At 38.0% G+C, this 21,242-nt stretch overlaps 1 protein-coding gene across 4 annotated transcripts in view; it reads left to right on the top strand.

The window, feature by feature from the left end:
• Nucleotides 1–21,242, top strand: part of KIF2A (kinesin family member 2A) — a 56,568-nt gene that overhangs the window by 10,340 nt on the left and 24,986 nt on the right. For 2 of the 4 annotated variants that reach the window (XM_048290748.1, XM_048290750.1), the window contains exons 2-8: nucleotides 11,851–11,945; nucleotides 13,193–13,312; nucleotides 13,918–13,972; nucleotides 16,026–16,091; nucleotides 16,704–16,804; nucleotides 19,214–19,309; nucleotides 20,088–20,142. In XM_048290748.1, the coding sequence (XP_048146705.1) occupies nucleotides 11,851–11,945; nucleotides 13,193–13,312; nucleotides 13,918–13,972; nucleotides 16,026–16,091; nucleotides 16,704–16,804; nucleotides 19,214–19,309; nucleotides 20,088–20,142 (588 nt within the window). Of the gene's footprint in view, nucleotides 1–11,850; nucleotides 11,946–13,192; nucleotides 13,313–13,917; nucleotides 13,973–16,025; nucleotides 16,149–16,703; nucleotides 16,805–19,213; nucleotides 19,310–20,087; nucleotides 20,143–21,242 lie in introns of all 4 variants that reach the window. The other 2 variants (XM_048290749.1, XM_048290747.1) reach the window with 1 other exon arrangement.

Genomic DNA, 21,242 nt, shown 5'->3' with positions numbered 1-21,242 from the left:
CACAGGTGTTCATAGTTTATAGAGCTCTACTCGTATCTTCCATGAGAGAGAAAAATATCTCATGGGACTGGAAAGAAGCAAAAGAAATTCTTGACCAGCAGCATATTGTAGCCACAAATGACTGTCTAGGTTTAATCCCAGATAGCAACTAAGTACCACAGAGCTGCTTGCTCCGTCCACAGACCTCCATCCCTGGTGGGATGGGGAGAAGAATTAGAAAAAAAAAAAAGAAAAAGGTAAATACTTGGAGGTTGAAAAAAAAAACCAGTTTAATGGTTGAACACTACTACTACCACTAGTAGTAGTAGTAGTAGTGGTAAAAACAGTAGCATACTTGTAATGAAAGGGAGACAGCAGTAGGAGAGAGAGAAATAAAGCCCCAAAAAAGGCAAGTGATGCACGGAACAAGGTCTCACCACCTGCTCACCAATGTCCAGTCTGTCCCCATGCAGCAAGTTGGGCCCTCCCAGGTGACTTGCCCTGGTTTATGTACTGGGCATGACATTTTAAATATGGAGTGACAGGATCATAGAATGATTTGGGTTGAAAAGGACCCAAGAAATCATCTGCTTCCCCTACCTCATCACCCCTGCTGTGGGCAGGGATGCCTTCCACTAGACCTAGTTGCTCAGAGCCCTATCCAGTCTGACCTTGAAAGCTTCCAGGGATCCACAGCTTCTCTTGAGAACCTGTTCCTGTGCCTCACCACCCTCACAACAAAGAATTTTTTCTAAATAGCCAGTCAAACCTACTCTCTGTGAGTCTAAGGCTGTTACCCTAGTCCTATCACTACATGCCCTTGTAAAAACAAAGAATATCCCTTTGGCTAGTTCTGGTCAACTCTCCTGCTTATGCTTCCTCCCACGCTCTTGTGCACCTGCTCACTGGCAGAGCATGGGACACTAAAATGTCCTTGATTTGGGGTAAGCACTAAGTATTAACAACCAAAGCCTAAGTGTGTTTTCAACCCTCTTACTAGACCAAAAATGCAGCAGTATACTGGCTGCTAGGAAGAAAGATAACTCTATCCCAGCCGCCATATAAGGACATACTTGAGCTGAATCTAATAAATAATAAATCTAATAAATGCAGTGAAATTTATCCTGAACACAGAGGTCCTGGATCTGCAAAAATATGTGAAGAAGTATTCTGAGAGTAATTTTGAGAAGCAGTTTTAGAAGTTTACAGAAGCTGCCTGCAAAGTTGTTCTGAAGGTCTCCAAGGAACTGCTGACTAAATACAAAAAAGATGTCAAATTATATTCAGTTTTACAAAACTATTAAAAAATATATATAAGATACTGAACTATTCCTGCGACTTGTTTACACATTATGAACTCATGGAACAGGAGCAAATGTTACCAGGAATTGAATGGAACCTTCACTTATGCTGCATCAGTAAAAGAAAAATTTGCTAAAGGACAGCAAATATGATCATTTTATACATTGATGTCTTGTTCTTATTTGAATAAAGTTTGCATCTCTGATTGCTTAATCTTTCTTAAATACAAGAACTGAAGGGGATTCATATGGGCTGTGGAAGGGACCAGCAGGTGCTGGAAAACCTCGCAGGAATTTTGAAAATGGGTAGTTTATTATTGTTTCATTTTGGGGTTTTTTTTACACTTTAGAAGGGGTATTGCTGTGGGAATATATGACAAAATTTTTACTGTATGAAATATGAATGAAAACTTTTTACCTACTCTCCTTATAAGACTTTTACTGACATTGGAGAAAGTTGGGGGGTTTTTTGTTTTTTTTTTTAAACCTGCTGAAGTGTTTTTGCTTTTTTTGGAGGTTCCTCAGTCTCCTTACTACTTACAATACTTCAGTAAGCTCACCACTTCTATATGAAGTACCCTAGTGGATCAGATGGGTGGTTCATCTAGCCCAGCAACTAGAGGCTATTTAGGGGAAGCACATCAGCCTCGTCTTTGTCCAAAGTCTTTGTCTTCCCCCACTGTCCAGAATTATATCTAGGATGTTAGAAGTATGACTTTGCCTAGTCCTAGCCATTTATAGACCAGTCATCTGTGAACTTACTGAATACATTTGTGACCAAACTTACACTGTCTGCCTCTTGCAGACACAAGATTTAGAAGTTCCTTGCTTTCTGCATACAGAGGTACATTACCACTTTCATCTGTATGTAACCTGTGCCTTAAGAGACTGCTCCCAGCTTTAGTCTTGCAGAATTTTGTCAATAATAGTTTTCATTCATTTTGTCCTTTATGGATGTAAAGTTTAACTAAGTCCACCCTCAGTCTTCTCCTTAACAGTGAACGGTCTTTACCTGCTTAACATCCTCATTCTCTTTGTCTTCTTAGTTCTCTTCTCTTATTCCACTACATCTTTTTTGAGGTGTGAAGACTTGTGCCACAGTACTTGAGATGTGGGTGTACCAAAGTTTTATTTATAGCTTGAAAAGGATACTGGTTTTAAGTTTCAACAGCTTTTTTTTGTCATTGCAGGTTCATGGTTAGGCAATGATGTTTTTAGAGAGCTGTGTCAACTTAAGGATCTCTTGATCAGAGATTTCAGATTCAGCATTGTAAAGTCGTAATTAAGATTCATTTTCTCTGGATGTGTTATCTTTCCTTTGTTTTAATGTTGAAGCTCATCTGCCACTTTTTTTCTGTACTCCTTTATTTTTGGGAGGCTCTTTTGGTGTCATGACATGTAACTACCCAAAAAGCTGTTTTGTCAAAGGATCAGATGGAAAATTCAGTGTAGTACAGAGTGTTACTAAACACTAGGCTCAAGACGTTCTGTAAGTTTGTAGCTAATGTTTTGAAAGGCCTATATAATAAAAGAAAACATGCTTCTCTTTCCCAATGCTCTACTTCATTAGTACTTGTTTGCATGCAATCTTCTTATACAGAGGGTTAAAATATTTCACAATTTGTACTGTTTTGACTGTGAATTTATCTTGCACCTGATTTTAGTCTAGTGTCCTGGTACCATGATAATTCTCAGTGCATACGTGCTAGTTCACTTCCGGGCTCCCATCTGGAGTGAACCAGATGACCTGCCTCCTACAGAAAACCTGAACTCCTGTGACTGGTTCTCGAGGAGAGGCCTGAATCGCATCATTTGGTCTGTCACTTCTTGGACAGTCCTTTATTTTAGTAAGCATCATACTTTCATATTCTTGTGCATGTATGTGGATATGCAGCACATGCACCTATTCATGCTCTTAAAAGCATCATCGTGGGAGATTGCAATGCAATTTTCTCATTTTTCTTTAGGTCAAGGTGAATTAAGGGGTCTTGATGCTCTAGATGTGCCATTTGGGTCCACAGGGGTGCATCTGTAACGAGGATTTTAGTTCATATAGAAAATGGACTTTGGACACATGTCTTCTGATCATCACTTAACTTCCTTCTGCTGTGCTTTAGTTCGTTGTTCAAGTAGCCAGGGAGCACACCAAGTTCCTTTTGGATGAAATGTAACTGAAGGGTACATTCAAGATAGGTGCATGATGCACTCTGGCAAGGGGTGTTCAGACTGTGGTGCTAGACCCCCCCCAGTGCCCTGCAAAACATATGGTATGAGACCTCTCTGCGCCTGCTGCAGCAGTGGGCTACTTGCTACCACAGGCACAGCTGAGGGACCTGGACTGAGCACTAAAGTGCTCATATCCAAGCAATATGCCATGAAAGATGCTGTTGCAGGGTAGTTGTGAACATGAACCAATCCCATACCAGTTGTCTTAGGGTTTCTGTCCATAGTGAGGTCTGAAAAAAAGGCACAGAAGGGATTTCCAGGACATTTTCTGTTACATCCTAGTACTGCCTGATGCTTGAGAATGAAAATGTTGGTCATGGGTTATGCCATGGCTCATGACACAATCTACCTTGTCAGCAAATGCTAGATCCTCGTAGGAGTTCCTTCCCCTCCTCATCACAAAGAGAACAGACTGTCGTGGTACCCCAACAACAAAACCAGCATAAGTGAATAAAAAGATTTTAGGCCATGGAGCAATTTGCCATCACATTAATATTAATTTCAGAGGCGATTACAGCTCATCCTAAAATAAATGGAAAAATAACATCTAATTGAAGCATTCTAGGAATGTACAGTGCCTTGACTAAAAGTAGTAGCAAACAGTGGAGGACAGATGCTGAAGTGCTTCTAGTCTCTGTGTCCTGAACTAGTGTGATAGAGATGAAGCAAGTTAACGTGATATTGAAACCTGGCGCTGAGATTGGCCGTGGCGGGGCATCAGGATGAGAGGGGCTTTGTGCAGTATTGCCAGTATCAGCCATTTTATGAAGGTTAGGCTGAAGTTATTCTGAATTTAATAAACTGTTTTGTAGAGTATGGGAAATGATTCAGATGAAGTTTAACACAAGAAAGGTCATGTGCTTAAGACAGGTGATGATAGTTTACCTGGTAATTTTAACTAACAACGTACCTTCTGGAATCAGTTTTGGGACTGGCTGGCTAGTTTTTCCCATTCATTAAAGTTATTAATTCCTGGTCATAACACAGAAAGTAACACTGCTTTTGGGAGACTTCATTACTTTGTTAGAGTGTGATTATCATCTATCTGGAGATATAAGTTGTGCTGGAAGATTAAGAGGTGTGGAGCAAAACAACCGGGGTAGAAGTGGCACAAAGTGAATGTGCTTTTGCTATAGATTAGGAGATCATAAACTGTAAATGACAGGCATAAAACCTTGATATTCTACCTAGTCACAAAGTGTGGAGAGGGTAAAGTGCTATTTCAGAATTACTGTTATTTGGCAATGAGTGCTCCTGTGGAAAGTGATCTGGAGCTTCCCTGGGATATTTCACCTCCTGGTTGATGGTGTTGGAAAAGCAGATGCTCTTAATGGACTGTAACAGGTAGAGATAATTCTTGTACAGGTGTGTTTGTACAAGCCATAAAGGAGAGCATAGAGTACTAAATTACTGTGAACACATGCAATCTTTTAAAAAGTTTGTATATATTGACAGCAAGGCGCTAGCGCAGCTTTTTGAGTGAATAGCAGAGGCAGACCACTTAATAACATACATGAAAGTGAAATATTTTCAGTTTATTTAAAATTTTCAAGGGGACTTACAACATCACTAGATATGACTAGAAGGTGCTCCCTTCCAAATACTTTTCTCTGTGGGTAAATTAATAAGTTGAGAGCTCATACACTCTTAAAAATGATAGGATGACTGGCATGGTACAGTTGAGGTAACTTGCTGGTAAATGTCAACATACCAGTGCATCTGTTGGCATCACAATGAGACACTTTGTTATAATTCAGCTGCTTTAGTAACATGTATCCTCTTCCGCTCTGACACTGACACCTCCAGAGGCAATATGTAGCATAAACTTCCCAATGTTACTATGGTGAGATGGTATTGAAAACCTCTTGTGAAGCCGGCGGTGTGACTGCCATTGATTACACTGGCAGCTGAAGCTTCTGAAAGCAAATAAAGACAAGATGTTTTAAGCAGAGCTTATTAATGTAAAATAATGCCCTTGGAAAATCTGCTTAAAAGGATATTAACACCCCACCCCCAAAGGAGATTGGACCTGCCTTGAAGGGAAGCAAAAAGCAAAGTGTTCCTCTAACTGGGGAAACCACAGAAAACTTGTTTTGAATGTAAAGGGAAATTTTAGAGATCAGCTTGCAAAATGAAACATCAGCAGAAAAACCCACCAAATCACAACATGACAAGACTGGAGATAGAGAATTATTAGAGAAGAAAAAATCACAACAGACAAAAATGTGAGGATGCAGCTCTTAGTAACTTCTTTAGAGAAGGTGCTTCAGTATGGACAGCTAACAAGTTCGGCTAGGTTGAGCACAGTGAGCTGTAATTTAGTCATTCAGAGTGGAGCGGCTTTTTGGTGTTGGATGGAAGGGGAACCAAAAAGTCACTTATATCCTGTTTCCTGTATGAGGGCCATTAAGTGTACTATTTGTATTTTGAAGCTAAATATTGTACACAGCTCATTGACATGTCTGTGTGTTGTTTATTTCTCCCCTCCTTATTTCTTTGTGGACTGTCAGTAATATCTGTAAACTCTATTTTTCTAAAGCACTATGTTTGATTGGTACTTGCACAGAAATTACCTACATATCTAGCTTGGGATATATTTGAGTTTGGTAGCTTTTTATGTAGGGGCAAGAGTAGATAAGTTGGATTTTAATTCAAAGCTGGAACATACAGGCAGAAATGGGAAACTTGATTTGGGTAATACTGCTTTCTGTTCTCAAAATCCCTGTCTGTTACATTGTAGATCTTTACAGAGATGATAAGATGGGGTTGTAACATATGTGTCATATGAAGGACCTGGGTATTGTTGTGATAATTTTGATAATACAACAAAATGAGTTGGTAGCAGCTAGGGATCATTCACAAAAATAAATACTAAAATATATATTTAATAAATTATATGTTATTTTTAGTATTTAATAACTGCTTTAGAGATATTGGAGGGACTGTGCATGTTTGATGTCCATTTGACAGTGTGATAACTCTAACTAAGGTAACAGACAAGACAATAGGGAGGGCTGGCAAAGCTGAAATAAATCTCTATGATTAAGTAAAACAGAAGTTGTTTGATAGATACAAGATTAAGTAAAATGAAAGTGGTAGATACAATGAAAATAAAAGACTATATCCACTGGTTTGTGGATAAATGAAACGTTGAAACAAAATAAAATCAAATACATTTGGTGTTGTGGAGGAAGTAACATCAGTCAGCAGTTACTGCTGTTTTTTCCTTGGAGGATGAGCAGCAGGACTGTCTGTGTAGTGTGGGGAGGACCATGACAAACAATGATTAGTCTGAATAGGGACATCCCCATAGTTGACGCTGATGGAGACACTAAGCCAGGAGTTCTCTTTTTATTTGGGATTTTTTCCTTAAAGTTCGCTACAGGCATTATTTGGTGATTTTTTTTTTCTACCTCCTTGAGCTCTGTGAGAGCAGGAAAGCCCCAGAGCTGCCAGGACTGGAACCTGTAGCACAGAAGGTAATTTTATGGACAGTAATTCTGTCTGGTAAGTGCTGCTTCTGAATTTGCAGCTTCCTGCTTCTCTGAAACATACTTCTTTTTATATATGTAACTTGGAGTTTGTATTACTTAAGAAAGAGTGAAGAAAACAGTGTTCTTGACAATATTAATTTTTGACTATCAGTTGACAGAGGGTGAAGGTCAGTCCTGTCCAGGTGTCTCTAGATGAGGTAACATTCACATTAGTCACTCATGAACATGAATAGGAAAATCATGGCTATTTCACAAACGTATATTATAATCTTCTAAGGCGTGAGTAGCATCTGTTGCAGTGGTCGTCCTCAGCAAGACTGTAGTAGGTGTGAAATTGTAGTATATTTTTACATTCACCTAAGAACATGTTGTGTTAATGCCCTTAAAAAAGCTAAGTGCTTGGTTGATGGTCACTGCCAGAGCTAATGTAACACATTTGTGGTGCTGAAGATGTGGCAAGTACAAGGGATGTAACATGAGCAAGCCGTGAGCCAAGTTTAGGTCTGTTAACACTGCCATAGCCTGGTCCTGCTCAAAATAGTTGCCTGGGTTTGGGCTAACAAGGCTTAAACTGTATGATGGTCATAATGTAACACTGCTGGGTAGGGTCCTCCTACTGCTTTGGGGGTGGAATGAGAGGATCATAGTGGAAATTTTAAACCTCTCTTCTCCATAGCCCAATCCAGAGCCTGAGTGTAAATTTTTAATTATTATGGCTCAAAGCTATTTCTAAGATTTCATAAAGCTTTTGCATGAGATGGGTGAGTACTATATCTTTTGGGGCAGGCACACTTCAATTATGTGGAAGGGTGGGGAAGAATGCGGTCCAACTCCATGTCTTGAGTCACTTGGGAGAATTCAAAGGAGTTTGTCACATATCAGCCACTGCTGTAGTCCAGACTGTAATTTAGACACCAACTCATATTTCACACTGATAACTTATGTTTCTGAAAAGTAGTAGGAAGATGAAAGGGCCATGGGTTTAGTATTGATCACTGCTTTTGATTGATCACTGCTTTTTTTGATTGATCACTGCTTCAAAATTGTGGTTTGGAGAAGTTTGGCAGGTAGAAAATGTTCTCTTTGCTTAGAGGTAAGGATCTAAGTACATTTGGTATTTGCAATGAGTTGGCACTGCTACCTAGGCTAGGGGTTAATAAAAATGTTTGATTAGCCCTGGTTATTTGCTTGCACTGCTGTTCCTGAACCTTTTTGTGCACCACTAGCTGCCCTAAGAACTTTTACAGTAGAGGATATTTGTATCATATGTCTGTAGATCAGATCAGTATGCTTGCTTCCTTCTGTTTGTCAAATGTTCATCAGATGACTAGAGAGAAAGGGAATGGTGAGTTGATATTGTAATGTCTGTGTATTTAAGGTATTGTGTCACACACTTTTCTCTCGTATTGGCAGCAGCATTTTTTATGCAGCAGTATTTTCTGGTCAGTAGGAGATTAGTCAGATGTCATGTGCTATATGACAGAACATACTTACCCAAATAATAGCTTTTTCAAATAATTTCTCCATTAGTTTTAGCCCCATAGAATCACAGAATATGCTGAGTTAGAAGGGACCTGTCAGGATCACTAAGTCCAACTCCTGGCCCTGGACAGGAAAAGAGCCACAACATGTGCCTGGGAGTTGTTGTCCAAACACATCTTGAACTCAGGCTTGGTGCTGTGACTGCTTCTCTGGGAGCCCTACAGAAATGGAACAACTTCTCAGAAAAAAATGTTGCTTGTGATCTGAATTCTAATCATGTGAGGAGAGGCACTAGAAATTAAGGAAATGCCAAGTGAAGAGTTGTATCAGCTCTACTTCTTCTGGTTTTAAGGTGTGTATGAAGATGGTCTTGAATCACTTGTTACTTCTTCAGCTTATAAAGCTGGTTCATGTTTACATGGACATGCTTACATGTCAAATTTTGATACAGCTCTAGAAAGTGCACCAGAAATTAAGGTCATTGCATTGAAACATTCTTGGCAGATTGGCTCTTACACTTCAGCATTTGTAGCTTAGTCTTGCTTTATATGCTAGACGAGGTTTATGCCAGCCTAATTGGTTGTTGGCATTCCTGAATTTCCCAGCTGCTGTATTCAGCTGTGTACTAGAAAAATATAATGGAATACTGTTTCCAGAGAGCAAGAGGCAATTGTAAAAATGTAAATGCTCTATCTGGCACTTCAGTAGCATGTAAACTTTTAGTAACACAAAGAATTTTTGGGAACAAATAGTATGAGTACCTTGCCAGTTTAAACACTGTAGTGAACATTTTCTGTTTAAGCTCAGAGTATTTGGAAGATGGACATAACTTTTATTTTTGTTAGTATGTGGGGTTTTGTGTTTTTTATTCAGCCCTGACTTTCTTGGCCAGGGAAGGGATGAAATCTGGCACAGAGAGGGAAGATTTATTGTGATTCTTTTGTTAAGGCATGCTGGCTTACTGTGTTTGTTAGAGTGTGGGGTATTTTCTGTTCATTCATCAGCCTGCTTTGATCTCTTTTCACTTGTTATGGCATAGATGAAACCTTTTTTAAATATTACTTGTTCTCTGTCAAAAGTAACAGAGCACAGAAACAGGTAGTAGGACTTACATGATGGCTCTGTGACTAATACAGTGTCACAGGTTTCAGCTGTGAATAGTGGTTTTCTGCAAAACTTTTAAAATTTGGTAACGAACAAAGTATTATTGTAATATTGTATAGAGTATGTTTTACTAAACAGATGTTTTCCATACACTGTTTTTCTCTTGATTCTGAATTGACAGCTGGGCCAAGCCTTAAAACAGCAGCAGAAGATCATACCAATGTAAGCTTAAATTCCCAGTTCCCCGAGCTTTTGTGTCCATGTGGCCTGGTCTCAGCACACTTTGCAGAACAGGCAGGAGTGACATTGCTACAGGAAGACAGCAGCTTCTGTTGCTACTTTGCTGAAGGACCATATAGCTCATTGAAACAGTTCTACAACAGTGTTCTTGCACAAAATTAAGTCCTGAGAGGTTATTAAATGCTGAAATATTAATGGAGAGGAGTATTGAGGGTAGCGAGAATGGTGCTCAGGAAGCACAAAGGGAAGGATTTGTTCAGAAAAAGCATGGGTCAGGGAAATAAAAACAAGAGAATGCCAGAGGACAGAAACCAAGTGAAGCAAAAGGGGAGGCTTTTTACTTAGAATGTTAAAAAACTACTTAACCTTCTTTAGTGTGGGAGCAACTGTTATGCTCTGGGCCAGAAGCGTGGAGGCTGTAAATGCATGTATGATGTGTGTTGCCAGCAAGGCGAGTGCTGCGATGCTGCCCAGGGCTGCTGGCTGCTCCGTGAGTTCCCTGAGCACTACGCCTCGCCTAAGCTGCAGCTAGGCGCTTCCTCCACACACCGTGTGACAGTACAGGGATTTGCTGTTATCTTCCATGACACTTCCCCATAGACTCTCTTCTTTCTGAGTCTTAACTAGATGTGAATGTTTAGGCAGCCTTTGTAATAAAAGAAATATTAATGGTATACATTTGTTAGTCTCACTGTTAGCTGAGTTAATCTGGGATATCACTCAAGGCTTTTCTTTCTTTCTGTCCCTCTGCAGGCCCTAGAAAGCTTAGACTGTAAAAACCCTTTTTTTGTTTGTTTGTTTGGTTTTTTTTGTTGGTTTTTTTTTGTTGTTGTTTTTGGAAAACTGTCAAATTGTGACTAAAGTGGCTAAAACAAAAAGTTGAAACAATCAGTGGAGCAGAAAACTAAAAGGGATTTGTGGGGCCAATAGCTTTAGAAAAGAAGAGTAAGTACAAGGCAGAGAAGGCCCAGACTGAAGCATGTGTGCTGATTGTGCTGTATTTCACCCTGAGCAGATGCCCAGCAGCAGCATTTGCACAACTGCTCCAGGATGATCACTCATGCTTTGGGAATTGCATGTAGTCCTAGGCGGCAGCTTGTGGCAGGTGGAGTAAGGGATTGCTTCTCCATAGTATGGACCCTCATTACAGCAGGGTGTGAGAGGAGAAGTTGCTTTGGACTCGTGTTCTTTAGAAACCTCAGTTCTTGGTACTTTAGGGTAAAGCATGGATGTGAAATCAGTGTGACACTTGGATCTTGATCCTTTTGTGTCGGTGCATGGCTATCCTGCTCTTCCAGTTGCTCTTTTCACTGTGCATAGGACACACAAAAATTGCAGTGTACTACATATTTTAGAAGAAAAATCCTTATTCCTACTGAAGATTTACTAGTTTTATTTTACTCTGTGGGGGCTTGCTTCCTTTGGGTCTTTCATTGGAGAAGTCAATGCAAAAACACCTTAACTCAAGCTCAGCAGTCAGTGTAAGTAGCTCTTTCTAAAATAATGGTTTGTGTTGTTCCAGGCAGTTTATTTTAGTTGGACTACCACCTGACTGGTGCCTTTAAAAAATATGTATCAGAACACAATTTCAAAGGCCTTAATTTCTGTGTTGAGATGTGTAATGTTGTGTCAGCCTAGAAGGAGAGACAAACAAGCCTTTGTGAAATGCACTTCAGGGGCCTTTAGCACCTGTGGGTATCTTCTGGTATTGGAGTTTTCTGCTCTCAAGGAGAGAGAGTCTAAGTGGTGTGGCTTTCCTGAGGTGTTCTGTTTACTTACCACTCCATTTTCTGTTCATTGTGCTTTTCACTTGGATGCTGACTGTCGTATTAGAGCCTCCACTGGTGGGTCAAGTCTGAGCCACTTCACAGTGTGTGACCTAGAATCACCTTCTATTTATCACCTCATTTTTTTCAACCATCTTCTTCCTACCTCTCTCTATTATGTCTCAGTGCAGGGATGATAATAAGTTCTGGAAATTTTTTCTACCAGTTAATAAACGATCACTTGTATTTGCTTTCTAGGCCGAATTCACCAAGCTATGGTAACATCCCTAAATGAAGATAATGAAAGTGTAACTGTTGAATGGATTGAAAATGGAGATACTAAAGGGAAAGAGGTAAACTTATTTATTTACAATTTTTTAAAAAAATGTGTAATAATCTACGTGAATATTACTTTGGAATTTGCGCTGGAAACAAAAATGAGACATAAATCTTAATTTACTTGATGATTCTTTGGTTACAGACTGTCTTGAACAGGAAGTGTTGAGTAGATTCTGTTTTCTTTGTACCTGAGCTCTGTGTCATAGCTTTTAAGCTGTTCTTATCATCTGTTGATTTTGAACCAGCTTACAAAGGCTGACTTTGTTATCCTATTTTTACAACTAGAAAAATCAAATTTTTAGGAGGGAGAATGACACACAGTTCAGACAGGAAACTGGGAGGAGAGCTAAACTAGACATCGTCTTGTGTTTGTATTCTTGAGGAATTTAACTGCCAGTTTGTTTGTTTATTCAGTTATTCTTGGCAACAATTTTCCAGCCTTGCTTTCCTTATGAAACTGTGTCTTTTTGTGTAACACTTTCCTGCTCCATCTTCCTTTAAATTTTGGACCGTGTTAGCCAGTTTCGGTTTGGAGAAGCATGTCAGAAATAATTACGCTTTACACTTTACTGGTTTTGTGAAAACACAGGAAAAAGAAAAAAAAGCCATGAGGAAGTCCTGGTGATTCCATCAGCTGAAGACACCCAGAATCTATACAGTACAGAGGTCTTTGAAAGGTCCAGCCAAGAGAAACAGAAGTCTATAGTGACGAAAGCTCTTCAACATTTTTACAAAATCATATTTTTAAGATCTTGCCCCTCCTCCCTTACATTTTATAGCAGTTTGAATTACACTTAATAATACCTGAAAAAAAGAAGCATGATAAATTTAACATGGTTTCAGCTATGGTTTGATTTTTTTTTTGGTCTTTGTAATTTGTTTCTTTTGCACTGTCTGGGAAATTAAAGATAACTGAAATCTCCTTGTTCTTCTGTTATGGAATGTCTTACATATTTTGCAGTAATTGTCAAATTACCATAATAATACTAGCTACTTTCCTCTTAGTTTGATCACTTTACAAAATTATACTATCTATTGGTCATTTTTAATTCATCCTTCTACTGAATGATGTGTTTTCAGATAATACAAAGACCAAAAATTAGTCTGTTTTTAGTGAACAGAAAATAATTCAGGTCTTAGAATGAACAAATTGTGGGGCAAAACCACTAAATATATTAACTGTTTATTGTCAAACATAACAGGAGATATAGAGAGGATTTATGTTAAGAGTCATTAATGTGTTTTATGCTCTTTTTCACAGATTGATTTAGAGAGCATATTTTCACTTAACCCAGATCTTGCACCTGATGAAGATATTGAACCTGGTCCAGAAACACTACCACCACCTGCTTCATCAGCCAAAGTAAACAAAATTGTGAAGGTTGGTAATATCTATGCAACATGTTCATGATAACTGTACAGTAGCTCTATATATGGTGTTCTGCTTGAATTTGTAACTTTCGTGTCTGTGGTACTGTTTGATAACTGTGTTCCTTTCTTTTTCCTGTAGTGAATAGGGATTTCTAAATTTTTTTAAGAACAGGTTTGGCAGAGAGGGAGTTGGGAACTAATATTTTTATAACTAAATGTCTTAATGAAAAATATATATAAAAGGTTTTGGAGTTTTCTGAAACAGTACATACAGTTCAATCAGCCTTCACCCCTTCACTTTTACAGAAAGTTTTTTCTGTAGTTGTTTCCATGTTGTACAGTGAGCTGGCCTTCACTTGGAGTGTCATCTGATCAAAGCTGATACTTTCACTTTTGTACTCTTCTGACACACTCTGTTAGAAGTGTGTGCAGGAAATGGGTCAGCTGAAGCAGAGCTCATCGAAATAACTATTTTTCATGGTGCGATTTGGCAGCAATAAGATCTCTATTGTTCGTGTCGTGTTATTTTCATTCACTGGAAAGAAGCAGCGGTAGGGCTGCAGTTTATGTTTTCAATAATATGGTGATAAGTAAGAGAGGCTTCTTTCTTTATAGAGTCGACGAACTGTGTTACCTTCTAAGAATGATCCTCCTGCCAGAGATAATAGAGGTAAAAGTTATCTCTTTCCATTTCAATGAGGTAAAAAATATGGTAACATTTTAACCTCCTGTTTATCCAATATTCTTTAATGGTTTTACATTTCTCATGTGGTATGTATGCCTGTGACATGTAAAAGACATGGTATATAATTCCTAGAATTATTCCTATGTATACTTAGGAATTCATACAGTACAAATAATATTTATGTGCAAGTTTAAGCAATATAGCATTATGAAAGTTAAGCTGAATTACCTGAAGGTGCAAAAATTTGAAGATAATTATGCAGCATTAAAACATGCAGGGACTTTTCATATAAGTGTCCTCAGCTTATTTGAATGTTTCAGTATACACAAAGTAGTGCACTTTAAATTCTTAACATTTTCAATTTTTTAACTTTTTTTGTTAACAGGCTGTTGTTTTGTAACAGCCTGTGTGTAAACAGTCATTCAAAGAATACTTAAGTCCTACAGATTTTTCATCACTCTACAGTTAACAGTGAAAAAAACTGAAAAAAATTGCTGAAATACCACAGGAGGATAGGTGAAAAGTATGTATTGGATGAATACGGATGTAATGCATCTATAGCATGTGAAAGAATAGTTACTGCTTATTGTTTTCATTTTCTCTCCTATGTTCAGCTTAATTAACTTGTACTGGTGATGGTGATGATGATGATGACTCTTCTTCCAAACATTAATCTACTAATGTTACTCCAGACTAGACTCCAGTCTATCTGTTTAAACTTGGAAAACAAGTGGGCTTGCATATCTTTGCATGTGATCAGACTCTTCTGATTGGGACCACTTTTGCCCTTCTGCCATTTGGCTCTGGGGATATTAAGGAGATGGAAAATACAAGAGTGGTTTGGTTTTTTTCCCTGACCTGGTATGGTTTAAATATGAGATGTCTTACTGATGGACTGTCCCACATCCATACATTTTGTCATTTGTAGTAAATTATCTGTTTGGTATGAAATAACCCTGTAACTTGTATTTCAATAAGTACCATGCCTCTTACTATTCACTGTTGGCCTAAATATTTTTCTTTTTTGGCCTTACAATTCAGCTTTTCTCAGCACACTGTCTTATTTTGTGTAGTCAGTTTGTGCTATAAGGTAGATCTCCTATGATATGTGGAATGATTTGGGCATTTGTCTTGTCTGTCCTGTTCAAAACCAGTTTCTGTAGTTGTTTCCATGTTGTACAGTGAGCTGACCTTCACTTGGAGTGTCATCTCTAGCTGCTGATCAGAGCTGATACCTTCACTTCTGCACTCTTCTGACACACTCTATTAGAAGTGTGTGCAAGAAATGGGCCAGCTGAAGCAGAGCTGATCAAAGCAACTACTTGAAAAACAATTTAAATCATTCATCTGAATCACAGAGGCTTGCATGCTCACCACTCCCACTGCATTCACTGGAAAAAGACATCACAGCTTCTTCAGAAACTGGCATTCTTAGCATAGAATCATCTTAGCATATAGAATCAATGCATAAGTTTAGACATATTGATTGTATCTGTATCCCTTCCAGTACAGAGGCAAAAAGGCTTGTTTCTTCTGCTTACAGATTGTGCTGCACTTCACTGGCTTTAATTTCTAGTGCTTTGCTCCTCCAGAGATTGTAGGCTCAATGGGGTTGGAGCATTTTGTAGAATCTAGTGAATTTGAAACAGTGGGGCTTCTTTTCTTACTACTTTTTTGGGTGTAACTACAATATAAATAAAATTGAAGCATTTTATGCTTCAGGACTGTATATCTCCAAGTAAACACTTCATTCTGTGGACATAGTAAGTTGTACTAATTCTGCAGCATTTAAAAATATGCATGTGCAGCATTGGCACTTAATAACTATGTTGTGCTAGTGTACGGCATTAGGATAAAAGGCTGTATACCAGATGTTTTTATTAATAGACTTTCTGTGAGTACAGCTCCTCCTCATCCACAGTAAATTGTTGTGTCTGGAAAGGGGCCTCATTTCAACTCATCTTAACAAAGCATTTCATAAACGTGTGGAAAGGTTAGTCCTCCATGTCCAGACGAGCTTTGTGCTTCTCCTTTGCAGTGGTTGGTTCTGCGCGTGCACGACCTACTCAGCTTCCCGAGCAGTCTTCCTCCTCTCAACAGAATGGTACTGTTTCAGATATATCTCCAGTTCAAGCTGCAAAAAAGGAATTTGGACCCCCTTGTATGTAAACCGTGTATCAAGGACTCGTTCATTCTGGGCATTACATGTACATTCTCTTGGATTATGTTGTTTTCCATAAATGACAACTAGTCTACACACTCAGTTGTCAGCTTCCTTGAGGAGCTTTAACAGAAAGCTGTGGCTAAACAAATTCATTTTTGTCATAATTGTACTAGTATTTGGAATTTGTTTTTCCTTTATTTTCTTTTAACCATAGTGGTGTGTTTATCTTCTTTTTTTGTTTTTTTAATTTTTTTAAAAATTTTGCCTGGGCTTACTTTTATTTCAAACCAAGAGATCACATGTATCTGTCCAAATATATTTTCAAGGTCATATATTTTTGTTTGTGTAATTATTGTCCCATTCTCATGACATTTTTTCTAATAAATTTTACACATTTTAGAAATTTAAATGCCGTAATGATTCTATACTAATACAGATTTGCTTGAAGATATAGTTGATAGTTGATGCATTCTAATTATTGATACATTAATTAAATTGAAGTTTACAGTGTAAATACAGAAAATATTTTAAAATTGCGTCTTTTTCTTTAAGCACGTAGAAAATCTAACTGTGTAAAAGAGGTAGAAAAATTGCAAGAGAAGCGTGAAAAAAGAAGGTTACAGCAGCAGGAACTTAGAGAAAAAAGAGCTCAGGTTAGTATTTTTAGCTCAACTGGAAATCACATGTCAGCAAGAGAAGTTTGCAAAATCATTGTGCTTTTTTCAGTGTTCAAGAATTTTTATGAATTGTGATAATCTTGAAATTAAATATTTTCATTCTGTATACAGGTTTGACAAATATTTTGGTGTTTGGTAGCCTTGCTCTCATAACTACTACTTTAGATGGTTTTCTCCCTCTTTTTCTTCCTACAGAAATCATTGCTTTCAATTGCTGTCTTGCTGCATGTTCTTCAGAGAACAAATACTGATGATAGCTATTTCTTAGGGAAAATATATTTTTGACAGTAACCAACCTTTTGACTTTTAGAGAGGTCTGTTATTCTACAGGAGGTAATACGAGATTATGATAAATTGTTCTTTATGATTTTTGATGCTTTATAGATCTACTTGAGGGTCAAGTTTTAACAGTGACTTTTAATGTTTCTTTCCTTAAACTAGTCTATATATTTATAATTTCATCATGCAAGCAGCTTGTCAGACAGTTGTTTAAAACTTGTATGAAAGAAATGAAGTTGCTAATCCTTTGAGAAAAATGTCTTAATATTAAATGACTTTCTGTCACAATGGTGTAAAAGCTTTAGCAAAACTAGGAGTGTAATCTTGTTGGCAGCCCTGTGCTTATGTGTTAGTCTCTAAAGACATAGTACCAATCTGCTGCTGACATGAGCATTACCATGATCAAGTAAATCATTCATACAATTTACTTTTCATGGTTTAATGATGTTTCCAAGTTGATCTAAAATCACCTATGTTGAATTTGTGTTTTATAATTTACATCGTTTACACAAAACATTAATATGTCTTCATGGGTAAGGAATGACCGTTTTAGGCTTTATGTATTAAAATACTTGGAAATGGTGTTAGTTGTAAAATTTTCTTTTTATTTCTCCTGTGAACACTCCTTTTGCATCTGAGTCTTAAACTTCTGTATGGATAGGTTGTTGTGAAATGCAGCAATAATTCACCAAGCTCTGACTTCTAGTATGCAAGACCTTTAAACAGGGCTTGAAGAATATTAGGTAAATGCTTTCTCTGTGATAAGCAATACTCTTTTCTGAATGTTACAAAGAAACATTTTGTGAAGACTTACTGTCAGCAGTTTTTAGTTCACTGTAGTCAGAGTGAATGACATCAAGGTACAGTCAGCTTCTGATTACCAGGGCAGTTTTTTCTGAGGTGAGGATTGGCTGTGTCACAAGTACAAAGAATGAGCTGGCTCCCTTTCAGCTTAGTAACCCCAATCCAGTGCTTTCTGAGAGTGCCTACACTGTGTTCACAGCCAGCTGTGATTCAGAAGTTTTGTATCATGTGGGGGTAGCCATGCAAAACATAGTAGGGTGTGAGCACCAGAGTTGGCTGTGTTTGGCATCAGCAGCATGTCCTGAAGTGTTGCAGAACATGTATTTGCAAGGAGAAGTGATGGGAAGTTGTTAAATCAGTTCTTCAGAGAACAGGGTAGGCTCAGGCTCAGCTTAGTGGTGCTCTATGCATGGCCTCTTACATGTCATTTCACTCTGGTACTGATGGCTCCAGGTTTAAGCATGGGTTGTGTTCTGAGCCTGTGTTGTGGGGTCAGCTGTCCTGGCTGTGTTGGCCACCTTGCTGGTGGGGTTGGGTGAGGACCAAGAAAGGACTTTGCTGTGTAAATGCTGCTCAGGAATAGCTAAAACATCCATGTATTATCAACCCTGTTTCCAGCACAAATCCAAAACAGTGCTGTATACCACATCCTTCTATGGAGAAAATTAACTCTATCTCATCCAAAATCCTCACAGCCTGGATGCAGCCTATTGAGTATCCTTGGGATTGCTTCTGCTTTGCTGGGGATCTGGGACCACCCTTGGAAGAATTTGTAATGCATCCAAGTATCTGTGTAAATTAACACAGAACCAATAGTTAGGACCAAGCTACTTCAACTGATTTGTATCCAGCAAGATTGTGTTTAGAGCAGCTAGGGCTCCTGCACTGTCCTCTGTGGTGTGTGTTGTACCTGTGTAGTGGAGTATCTGTGCGTCTGTCAGAGTGCCATATCTGATTAGGTGTTGACTGTATGTTTCTTCAGTATGAAGTTCTGGCAAAGGCAGCAGTAATTTCTCTTTCTTGAGTAGACTATTACTGAGTCCTCAATTAATAAGTATTTTCTATTATATGCCAACCAAGAGCATGACATTGGAAGGATTTAGCTGTTTCCTTTATCGTCAGTAAATTAACTACATCAGAGTGGAAAAAGGCATTAACCTTATGTTAAACTTGCAAGAGACATTTCTGATGTTTTGCAGAAAAAGTAAGATTTCAGTTAATGTGTATTTTTCTTACAGATTATTAATTTAGGCTTTTTCTGGAAACAAAAAGCATAATAGAAATTCTGTTGCTTTTTCTTAGGATGTTGATGCAACAAACCCAAATTATGAAATTATGTGTATGATAAGAGATTTCAGGGGAAGTTTGGATTATAGACCACTGACAACTGCAGATCCTGTAAGTATGCCAGCAACACGGAAATGTGATATCCTTCTGTGTTTTTGCTGTATGTTTTCATCTTTTTTCAATGTATACTTCTGTCTATTAATGTGAAAAGTAGGTATTTTAATATACATTAGTATTCAGTATAACATGAGTTTATTTTTTCAGAAATTTGTTGATATTGAAATGAGTAGGTTTTGGAAGTCCTAGTTTACTGAACTACTGTTAAGTTGTTTAAGTATCTTTTTACTATTAAATAATGCCAATATGTACTAAGTAGTTACTCAGCCTTTGTATGATAAAATTTTCCTGGGATACTGGGGGATGTGCACACAAAACCATGAAACTTTTTTGAAAAGCCCTTTTCAGCATGATGATTAATATTTGATCTTTAAAGGTGATGTGGTCTTCTGGTTTACAGACAAGTCTGAGGAGAGGAATCCTTAAATGATGAAGACTGTCAGATTCTATGGAAATCAGAGAATGTGACAATTTCTGTCAATAGCATATCTACCCTGTTAAAGCTGGATTTGCTTGCAATAGTCCTAATACCACCTGTTGCTCTGTAGGATTAGATCACTGTCTGCAGAGAGTTTTCTAATGTCTGGCTCTCCCTTTTGGGTTCTAGGCTACTGTGCAGACACAAGGGGCTTTTACATGCTCACATGACTCACTGTCGTAGAAATTTCTTTTTGTTTAAATGATTGGTTATTTAACTCAAAAAGAGACGTCAAAGTTAAATATTTTGTAACTGGAATTGGGGTATAGTTCACTAAATGACTTTCCTTTGCAGATTGATGAGCACAGGATTTGTGTTTGTGTACGAAAACGACCGCTCAATAAAAAAGGTATGATCACTGAAGGTTTTGTTGATTTGTTTATCTGAAAAGCTGGTTCTGGTAGTAACATTTTTTGTGTTAAACAACTCAAGAAATACTGATCAAAGGTGAAACTCTTATATATAAGACAATATTGTGACGGACCTAGAAAATTTGTAGACTCATCATAACCTGCATAGCGATGGGGAGAAAAGTAGTTTAACTACCACAATTTTATGTATTAGGAGCTAAGGCACAGGGAGAGTGCGGTTTTTTCCCAAGGTCATCTAGGATGTATTTAGTTGATCTGGAAATGAATTCTACTCTAATTCCTTCAGTAGTCTTACATTGTGTTAGGATCACTGTTATTTTGAAGTATCCTTCAAGTGATCTCCTGAGAAGAGAGTTACACAGTGAAAACTTTCATACATGTTTTTGTACATATATTTTTATACTTTCAAGTGGTCTTGAATCAGACATTAAGGAAGTGTCTTATGACATGGTAGGTCATGCCTAAACATGTTCAAGACATCCTCACAGGGCTAATGGATTACAGACAAACAGAAAACTTGTATACCCTGGAGTTACTGCTCTGGGCTGGCAAAGTTACCCTAGAGCGTATCAAATGCCACTAAAGAACTGTTAGGTACTAAAAGAACTCCTGAATGACTTTTTTTTTAATGTGATGAGTGTTAGAACTATTTTTCTTACTGCCTGCTCATCAGACTGGAGTCTGTATTCAAAAAAAACCAAAACCAAACAACAAAAAGCTGTTCAGCTTTCAACTCCAGTTAAATCCCAATCTTCCTAGGAAGTTCTTTACTGTCAGTGGGAATTTAGGAACACAAATGGCTACTGAATTGCAGCCCGTGTGAATCCAGTGTTGCAAGATGTTTCTCTCCTTCTCTTTCTCTTATATTCTGTTCAGCTGAAGGACTCAAAAGAGCATCAGTCTGATGCTGAGGCAACTTGGGATGCCATTTATTGTTTTTATACTGTCAAAACTACACATTTAGGATTATCTGAAGCATATCCAGAGGAAAATGGGAAAAATGTTTTCCCTTTTCCCATACATATGTTGATACCAGTATATAGTTAGGTTTTGTCTTATTTTTCTCCTTCACATTGCT

The sequence above is a fragment of the Corvus hawaiiensis genome, chromosome Z (genome assembly GCF_020740725.1).
Source record: "Corvus hawaiiensis isolate bCorHaw1 chromosome Z, bCorHaw1.pri.cur, whole genome shotgun sequence".
NCBI lineage: Eukaryota > Metazoa > Chordata > Aves > Passeriformes > Corvidae > Corvus > Corvus hawaiiensis.
The sequence above is the reverse complement of the archived record's forward strand: the minus strand, read 5'-3'. Positions and strand labels throughout refer to the sequence as shown.